Raw genomic sequence first — 10,065 nt, 5'->3', positions numbered from 1 at the left:
GGGAGAGATTGGGGACATCCCTGTCTGAGTCTTCAGAGCCCCACTGATATTTCGCGTAGATAATACTGACCTAGGTCTATGTAGAAGACCACTTCCTCTGATGTTCACTCCTTGGAAGAAAGTCAAGGCTCCAAGTGCAATGCAGATAAGGTCCCACTTTGTGTGTGTGTGTCTCTGTGTGTGTCCGTATGGGAGGGTCCTTACTCTCTGCCACCCTGTGAATGAGCCTTCTCAAGTGGCTTTGGTTGCCAGGTGAAAAGTCATGTCCCCCTCCTCCTCAGAAGCCCTCCCCTCTTCCCCATCACGGTGGGACTGAAACTGTTTCACATGACCAGAGCGCCTCGTCTCAACCCCTCTCCCCCAGGACGCCCGATTTCCACGGCCATCTCAAATTAATCTCGTTAAGTTAGGTGAGACTTACTCCAAACGAAGCGCAGGTGGGATGATACCCGCCAACTAGATTCCAGCAGATGGTCCAGCTGCAAATCTCGCTTGGCTTCCTCTGCCTCCCGTCGCCAGCCCAGTTTTTACAACCGTCGGGAAAAGCTCTCTCTCCTTCCCCCATCCCCCCCAGCCCCGAAAGCCATTTCGCTGCTGCTCTGCTAGAGACTGGGATAAGAAGCTGACCGGATCCAGCATTTGTCTCCCTCTCTCGCTCAGTGCCCATCGCCGTGGACCGGCAGACCCTCCCACCAATACCATTTTTTTTTTTTTTTTTTTTGGCCTCAGACAGGAAAGAAAAAAGAAAACAGCGAGGCTGAGGGGCGAGCTGAGATGCCCCCTCCCGGGGTTTCCGGAAACCTTCAGGCCGATTCCCCCCTCCCCGAAAGAGAGAAGTGAAGAAAAGGAGCTTCCTCGATGCAGCCGGATCGGTGGGGGATCGAGCTATTGGCTCGCCTCTTTCGTCGCGGCCGCCTCGGCGGGAGCCACGCGCTCGTCCTTGGAAGCGGGCGGCAACGCCGCGGTGGGAAGGCAGAAGGCGCGGCGCGGCGCGTCCGGCGGAGCTGCGTTTTTTTTGCAAAGGCGCCATGACCCGCTTGACTGATTTGCATCCAGCGCTCTCTTCCTCCTCCAGGCGATCGCTCTTGCCCGGCAGTTCCTCGCCGCTGCTCCCCGTCTCTCCTCGGGCCAAGTTGCGAGGGCGAGAGGGGGGCGGGAAGAGGTGCTCGCGGGGACGGATTACAAGCAGGAACCGGGCGCGCTTGGCTGGGGGCGCCGGGGGGGGGGCACACATGAAGGCGGAGGCAGGCCAGCAGGGCTGAAGTTGGCCAGGTTGCGCTTCGGCCCAGGATGGAAGTTGCCAAGCGGATTCTTTGTCTAGGCGAAGAAGAGAAGGAAAAGGCGACCGTCCTTCCGTCTGCAAAGCCGCGCCAGCCGGGGCGACCCACCGATAGCCAGGCAGCCCATCCTGCGCGGATCACCTTAGGTAAATTCAGTGCCCTTCCTCTTGGCTTTTTGTCCGTAGATCTGGCGACCGACTGAGGCTGGATTGCAGGGGTTTTTTTTTGTTTTTGTTTTTTTTTGTTTTTTTTGCCACGGGCGATTGTTTGTATCTGTGCACGCCTGCGAAAGAGCGCGCGTGTGAAATGGGATACAGGTACACCTTTTTTTTGTGTGTGTGTGCTCTGGTTGTATTGCGAAGAAGGATTCCCCCAGACCTTGTTCGTGCAGGAAAAGAGCTGTGGTATGTACTGCCTCCGGCCAATTTCCCTCCATTTCATTTCTAAGGTTCTTCCCGCGCCCCCCCCCCCCCATCTCCTTTCCCCAGCTCTCCAAGAAATTGCATAAATATATCCTTGCCTTTCAAACCAGTAATTTCTGTCGTTGGCATTTAAAGCAATAAAGGACCACGCTGCTTTTTTTTTTTCCTCAGCAACTAAGGAGGCACTGCCATGGTGCCAGAGGACACGGGAACAAGGTGGCTGTTGCTGTGACTGCCTATGGAACTATTTAAAGTGTGAGGACACAGTCACCTCGGGGTAACCCTTGTGGGGCCTCCTAAGAGAGTAGTTCAGGCACAGCGTCTCTCATTCCTTGCAAGCCTGCTGATTTCGAACCCATCACTCAACCTATCTTTCAATGGTTGTAAGAATCCCAGTTCTCTGAGTGTGATAGGGAGAGCAGAAATAGAGTGGAGGGGGGGAGAGTCCCAAAGGATCCAATGGCACTGCCACCTGCCAGCCTCACCCCCTCTCTACCCCCCTTCAAGGGGGGAAAGCACAAAGCAACCATCCAAATCCATTTTCTAGGCTGCAACTGGATTTTGCTGACAAGGCCCCTTCCTCCCTGATTGAAACCAGTTGATAAACAGTGATATCTCTATCACTGTTCTCTAAATGAAGTCCATTTGATCTCTAAATGAAGTCCATTTACGAGAGTAATTGGCAAACATAAAGTTTGTAGTTTCCACCCCTGGGAGAATTTTAGGCAGGGCAGGAAGGTTTAGGAAATTTTGGAAGCCAGGGGATGGACTAATACAACCTCAGCTTTCACAGAACTTGAGTTAATGATGACCAAACTGATCCTGAGGTTTTTTTTTAATAATAATAATAATAATAATAATAATAATAATAATAATAATAATAATAATAATAATAATAATAATAATAATAATAATAATACTGAGCATCAACTCCATTTGCTGGATTGTCCAGAGGAGATTCTTACATCAGCAAACCTTTTTTGGATGCTCTTGTGTAACCATGATTTGCCCCCTCCGTTGTTTATTTTAATCGCTTGCCCCCTATTTTCTACACAGGCTGAATTTTCTTTTACCTTCCAGTCTCCTTTTCTTTTTATCTTCTTGGATTCAGACAGAAATTGATCTTAGAGCTTTCCTTTTTCTTTTCTTCTACCACCAGGCAACCTATCCTCCAGGTAGATTTATTTGAAAGAGGAATTTGCAAGAAGGGGAGAAAGGGGGAGGCAGATATCTTGATAAGAGGAAGGGCAGCAGTCCTTAAATTTGTCCATTATTTCTTTTTGGGTAGAAAGAGGTCCCTTGTCACCCAACCCTTGGTTCTGGAGGATTTTTTTTTTCAATAGCCTAGTGGAACGGAGAGCAAAGACTTTCTAGAGCAATGGGGAGGTGGGGGGAGAGAAAGAGGATGTGAAGAATAGGAAAAAGTAAGGCAAGAGAAAAGGTCCTTGTTTAGACACACATATCTAGACACACACAAAAGACACAGAGCTGCTCTTGTATTTTATTCTCCTGGGACAGATTTAGGTTTGACAGAGAACTGCAGAGAATCTAAGAACCTAAGTTCCTGCCTTGAATGGCCTTAAGGTCTGCTACTCTCAAGAATTTGGTGGAATCTGAATGTTGGATAGCCCAAGGGGCTTCCCTATTCACCCCCCCCTAGATTATTTTTCAGGGGAAGGGAGGGCAGGCAGAACCTCCAGTTCAAATCCTTTCTGGCATTTCGGTTCCAACCTCCCCCATCCTCTTAGAGTTCCCCCACTTCTGACCTCTTCCTATATAGATACCCATATATCTAGATATATAATACATTCTTCCTCCCCGTCCTCGTCTTTACAGAAGCAGGGGGCAAACCCTGTACAGTCAGGCAGGACTTCCCAGGTGCGTGCTTCCGATTGGGTGCCAAGTGTGTCTTCCTGAAGCTCTAGTACATGGTGGGGAAAACTGATCCGGAGGCAATAAGGTCTATAGAGGCATCCAGAGTGCAGGGGAGAAGGTCTGCTCCCCCTCCTTGGCTGGTCTTCCACCCCAGACCCTTCCTTCTCTTTCTTTCCCAAAGATGAGTGGTGGTACCCAGCCTAGGCAGCTTAGCAAGAGCAGAACTGGGAGCCTGCAGCAGCCCCCTTCTCCTCCCTCCTCCATCGACTGTGCCAAGCAGTATCTCTGCATCCTAAAGAAGCTCATTGCATTCCTACCACGTCTCATCTGTGCTTGCTCGCCCCCCTTCCTTTTTGCTTCAGCTCCCAAGCTAGAGTATAGAATCAGAGCAGAGAGAAAGAGAAACCAGCAATCCTTTATTTATTTATTTTTGCAACTTAAAAAAAAAGAAGAAACCGGGGACGCTCTTTGCATATACGTCTTTTTGTTTTTTCCCCTTTATTTTGCTAAAGTAAGGTTTGCCAGGTTTTTTTTTTTTTCCCTCCCTCTTTTTTTCTGCTCTCCAAATGTGCTAAAAATCTCTCCTTCAAGCCTGGTAAGTAGAAGCTTTTCTTTTTTTTCTGGATCTGGATCTCACACATTTGTCGTTGTGCTTGCTTGTCTAAGCAAAGAGTGAAATGAAAATGCTGAACTGAGAGATCCTTTCCCTCCCCCTCCCTATTCATATATTCTCTTCCTACAGGGCTCCCTAATTTCCTTCATTTCCGAATTGGTCCTTTGCTTTCTTTCCTACTGTGAATCCCACTAACTCCTCCCTCCCAGTTTTTCTTCCTAAATATGACCTTTTACCATGAAGGGTTCTTCCCCCCCCCCCTTTATTTAACAGGAGGGAGGAATTGAAGTGTCTTCTCCTGTATGGAGGAAGTGCAAGAGAATCCATCTATCTTTGCTGCGAGGGCAGCACAACTAAATACCAGGACTCTTGGCAAACCTCTGAATGGGAAGGCTGCGAAGGCCCCCTCCCCAATCTTTGTCAGGATGCCTAGTCTTTAACAGTGATCTTTTCTTCTGTATTGGAATGAGGGGGGGGGGCAGTGGAAGAAAGAATCCAGGAAACAAAGACAATATGAAAAACCTGTGTAGGTCATTGTGTTCTGGTAAGCCTCCTTTAAGTAGATTCTTATGTGTGTGTGTGTGTGTGTGGTGGGGACAGCTTTTACTAGAAAGGAATGATTATTTTGCTTATGGTTGATGCAAAAGTCTTTTATCTTCTCCCAAGTTTCAATCTTCCTCCATTCCTCCTTTCCCTTGCTGGATCAGCCTTGGGTAGACTTCTGAGCACAAGTCATCATCATTCAAAGTATCCCCCCTCCTCTTTCAATGTACAGCCAGACAATCTCCGTATCAGCCTTTTCATTGCTTAGCCTTCAACTTGGATCTGTAGATGGCACAGCAGGTTCTTTCCAAAGATTAATCATCTCTAAATGCTTTAATCAGCTGAAATGATTAATATGGAGTATGCTTTTTTATCTGGTACTATATTCCAGTTATGTTAATTTGGTTTTGGGTGCTGGGAAGAGCAGAGGCTTAATTTTCTTCTTGTTTTGAGTCTGGCATTGCTGCTATGTACAGTATTTAGTTTCTAATTCCAGTCGCAAGCATTTCTTTAGGAATCAGAAATATTGGAAACTTGTTTGTCCTCATTTTCTTCAATAATGTCTGTTGTAGTGTTAGGTAAAATTGGACATTCCCCTGGTGGGATCCCATCACTTGAAAGTTAAGTGTATGTTTGCTTACAGTGATAACCTGTACCCTTAATTGAGTATCTGTATACAGATTAAAAGGGGGGGGGAAACATCTCTTTTCAGCCGCATCTTTTCATTTCTAATTAATGCAAATATGAATCTGAGGCTGAGCTTGTGCACATCATCTGCTTCCTGAAGATTGTCTCGGTTTTGGGGGAAAATGTTTTTAGATCATTTACAACACAGGCCCTACAGCCTTCATTTTCTTCCTCGTTATGGTGTTATGTACTAAGCAACATTAGATGAAGACAAGTGGGGGGAGGGAAAAAGGCCACTGTCTGATTAAATGTTTGGATATCACTTGAGTAAGAAAGTAAGTATATACCACTCGTGCTGCTAGGTTGTTGATTTTTTCCCCTTTTGTGATGAAGAGAGGAATTCCCGAAAACTCATTCCTTCTCTCCCCCATCGGATTGCTCAAAAATACCAATCAATTGTAATCCCTTTGTGTTGTTGATTCTCATTACAGTCTCGTAATCCCTCCGAACCATGAAGCCTTCGATGGCAGATCCGCCCCGTCAGAGAAGGATGCTGTGGATTACCCTTCTAAGCACAATTGCAGTAGCATGGACTACCCCCATTCCTTTGATAGAGGACTCAGAGGAAATTGAGGAACCCTGCTTTGATCCTTGTTACTGTGAAGTCAAAGAAAGCCTTTTTCATATACACTGCGACAACAAGGGATTTATAAATATTAGCCAGATAACAGAATCATGGTCAAGACCTTTCAAACTTTACCTGCAGAGAAACTCCATGAGAAGATTATACACAAACAGTTTTCTCCACTTGAACAATGCTGTTTCTATTAACCTTGGCAACAACGCACTGCAAGACATTCAGACGGGGGCCTTTAATGGGCTCAAAATTCTGAAGCGACTGTACCTGCATGAGAATAAACTAGACATTTTCCGAAATGATACTTTCCTGGGATTAGAGAGTCTGGAATATCTGCAGGCAGATTACAATGTTATTAAGCGAATCGAAAGTGGGGCATTTCGAAACCTGAGTAAACTCCGGGTCCTGATCTTAAATGACAATCTAATTCCCATGCTTCCCACTAATTTGTTTAAGTCGGTGTCTCTGACTCACTTGGACTTGCGTGGGAATAGGTTGAAAGTACTTTCCTATCGAGGGATGCTGGACCACATCGGTAGGAGCTTGATGGAGATTCAGTTGGAAGAGAACCCTTGGAACTGTACTTGTGAAATAGTTCAGCTGAAAAGCTGGCTGGAGCGCATTCCGTATACTGCCCTTGTGGGAGACATTACGTGTGAGACCCCCTTTCATTTTCACGGCAAGGACTTGAGGGAAATCAAAAGAAATAAACTCTGCCCCATGTTGTCTGACTCAGAACTTGTCAGCGTTGGTGTTCCTCAGTTATCCTCAAGCAAGGAAAATGCTTGGCCTACTAAACCTTCTTCCATGTTGTCCTCCTTCCATTTCACTGCTTCCTCTGTTGAATATAAAACGTCCGTTAAGCAGCCCAAGCCAACAAAACAGCCCAGGGCTCCCAAACCACCACCTACACCCCGAGGCCTGTACCCTGCACCCAACCAGCCTCCGATTGCTGCATACCAGACGAGGCCACCTATACCCATCATATGTCCTACCGGCTGCTCTTGCAGTTTGCACATCAATGATTTGGGTTTAACTGTCAACTGCAAGGAAAGAGGGTTCCACAACATTTCTGAGCTCTTGCCCAGGCCCATCAATGCCAAGAAACTCTACCTGAGTGGGAATTTGATACAAAAAATTTACCGTTCAGATTTCTGGAATTTTTCTTCCTTGGATCTTCTGCATCTTGGGAACAATCGGATCTCGTATGTGCAGGATGGGGCTTTTATTAACTTGCCTAATCTGAAAAGCCTGTACTTGAATGGCAATGACATTGAGAAGTTGACCCCAGGCATGTTCAGAGGCTTGCAGTGCTTGCATTATCTGTACTTTGAGTACAATCAGATCAGGGTGATCCAGCCCGCCGCCTTCAGTCTCATGCCTAACCTGAAGCTGCTCTTCCTCAATGACAATCTCCTGAGGACCCTGCCTACTGATGCCTTTGCTGGCACATCCCTGGCCAGACTCAACCTGCGGAACAACAAATTCCTGTACCTGCCTGTGGCTGGTGTGTTGGAGCACCTTAATGCCATTGTCCAGATAGACCTGAAGCTCAATCCTTGGGATTGCACGTGTGATCTGGTGCCTCTCAAGCAGTGGATCGAGACGATCAGTTCTGTCATTGTGGTGGGGGATGTCCTTTGTGCCAGCCCAGAGAACCTTACTAATAGAGATGTCCGCTCTGTTGAGTTGGAGGTGTTGTGTCCAGAAATGTTACATGTTGCCACTGCCTCGCCAGCCCCACCACCATCAGGTCACCCAAGTCCTACCAGTCCCTCACCCTATGAGCTACCCCCTGCTGGAGGAGGGCCAGTACCACTCTCTGTGCTCATCCTTAGTCTACTTGTGCTGTTCTTCTCTGCAGTCTTCATTGCTGCAGGCTTGTTTGCCTTTGTCTTACGCCGACGGCGCAAGAAGCTCCCTTTCCGGAACCAACAGCGGCAGGAAGCCCTTGACTTAACGGGCATCCAGATGCAATGTCATCACCTCTTCGAGGAGGGAGGCGGTGGAGGAGGTGGTGGAATGAGTGCATCCCCAGAGAAGGCACCCCCTTTGGGTCATGTTTATGATTACATCCCCCATCCGGTAACCCAGATGTGCAACAATCCCATCTACAAGCCGCGTGAAGAAGATGAAGTTATAGCAGGAGAATCTGGGCAACCTGGGGACATACTTCTAGGAGGTGGCAATGGAGGTAGTAGCTGTGTTGGGGAACACTTTGCTGACCCCACTAAGGAGAGTGGGAACAGTAGCTGCTATAGGACCTTGCTGGAGAAGGAAAAGGAATGGAATCTGGCAGTGTCCAGCTCACAGCTCAACACCATAGTGACAACCAACCATCACCCACACCCTCAGCCATCTGGAGGAGGAGTTGTTGGGGGGATTCCTCTCTTGGGGGAGCTAGCCCTGGTGCCGCCTGTCTTCCACCATGAGAAGAATGGTGGGGTAGTACTCTTCCCTCCTAGTGGTGCCATTCTAGACAACAGGGAGAGGCCCCCATTGGTCCCTCCATGCTCAGTGGGCTTTGTGGACTGCCTATATGGCACAGTGCCCAAATTAAAGGAACTGCACGTGCACCCCCCTGGCATGCAATATCCAGACCTACAACAGGACGCCAGGCTGAAAGAAACTCTTCTCTTCTCAGCTGGTAAGGGCTTCCCAGAACATCATCAACCCCCCCAAAGCGAATACCTCGAGTTAAGGGCCAAACTCCAAACCAAGCCGGATTACCTCGAAGTCCTGGAGAAGACCACTTATAGGTTTTGAGAAAAAACGTCTAGCTTTTTACAGCCAAATTCCAGCATCTCCCACTCCCTTCCCTGCCCCAGAGCACCCTCACATCCCATCTGCTCCTCTCCCTTTCCTCCCCCAACCACCGCATGCTGATACTAGAAGATACAGCTCTGTGCTTCCCCCCTGCCAGTTGTTGGTTTGGAGGAAGGGCCTAACTCAGATGATCATTAATCGATAAAAGTGCCTTTGCAGACTTTTGCCAGCAGATGTTAATCAATCATTATTTTTTTATATTGAAAAACAAAAACCTGAGACTTTGACTGTGCCATGTTGTCTAAGATATAAGAATATTATTATTAATTAGCATCATGGGGGAACTTTGTCTTGATCCTGACAAAGTAAAATTCTGTGTGTACTATCCTCCCCCTCTTTTTCCTCCTCCTCCTCCTCCTCCTCCTCCTCCTCCTCCTCCTCCTCCTTTCTTTCTCTCTCTCTCTTGCGCCTTCACTCTTTCTTTTAAGAAACAAAACACTATAGAAACACAAATCTTTCCATTCTATTTTTTATGTTGAACAGTGGGAGGTGGACTCAAAACATCTTCAGCTTCCCCCCCTTTTATCATGGCACAGATTCTGTACATTTATTTAAAAGAATACAAAAGTGGGGTGAATAACAACAAAAATGCAGTTAGCTGCATGTCTGGAAACTGCTTTTGGGGGGATGGAGTTGTCCTCTGTTAATGTTTTCACTCTCTTCTCTCACTTCTTTCTCACCTACACGCACACACAAGTCCCCAATCTCAGTCTTAACTTTCTATTCCCAGCCTTCTTCGATCAGCTTCCTCTGTCATTGCAAGGTGCCCACTCTCCCTCCATTTTCCACAATAAATGTTGTGTAAGGGAGATCAGAGACATTGCTAGCCTAAAATTATCATTTTAAGCCAAGATTTCCAGCTCTTGGTCTCTTTTGTGGCATTCCTGTGGGGAAGAAAAGGTCAGTTTCATCATTATTATTATTTTTTAAAAGTTCATTACTGTTCTATTCAATCGCAGCCACACTTCTAATTAAGACTCCAACATAATAAGTGTACAGGTGGGAGAAAAATAAAACTCACTGGGTACCAATCACAGGTATTTCTTAGAAGAAGCACTTTTAATGTTCTTTCTTTTTTCTCTTTCTTGCTCTCACACAGACACGCTCTCACACACAGACACAAATACAAATGTGCATATATTTATTCTGTACTTTCAAGTAAATATCAATTGTAAAGGTAATGTTTAATCATTGTACAGTGATGCGTCTGGTATAGCTTTCCTAATAAAACATTTTGAAAAA

At 46.7% G+C, this 10,065-nt stretch overlaps 1 protein-coding gene across 1 annotated transcript; it reads left to right on the top strand.

The window, feature by feature from the left end:
* The first annotated feature begins 5,871 nt into the window (after window positions 1–5,871).
* SLITRK3 (SLIT and NTRK like family member 3) lies at window positions 5,872–8,763 on the top strand. Its single transcript, XM_015821614.1, has one exon. The coding sequence runs from the start codon at window positions 5,872–5,874 to the stop codon at window positions 8,761–8,763; it is 2,892 nt and encodes a 963-aa protein (XP_015677100.1).
* The last annotated feature ends 1,302 nt before the right edge of the window (window positions 8,764–10,065 follow it).

The sequence above is a fragment of the Protobothrops mucrosquamatus genome, unplaced genomic scaffold (genome assembly GCF_001527695.2).
Source record: "Protobothrops mucrosquamatus isolate PMUCROS unplaced genomic scaffold, P.Mucros_1.0 scaffold1364, whole genome shotgun sequence".
Classification (NCBI taxonomy): Eukaryota; Metazoa; Chordata; class Lepidosauria; order Squamata; family Viperidae; genus Protobothrops; species Protobothrops mucrosquamatus.
Note: the sequence above shows the minus strand (reverse complement) of the source record. Positions and strands in the feature narration are given on the sequence as shown.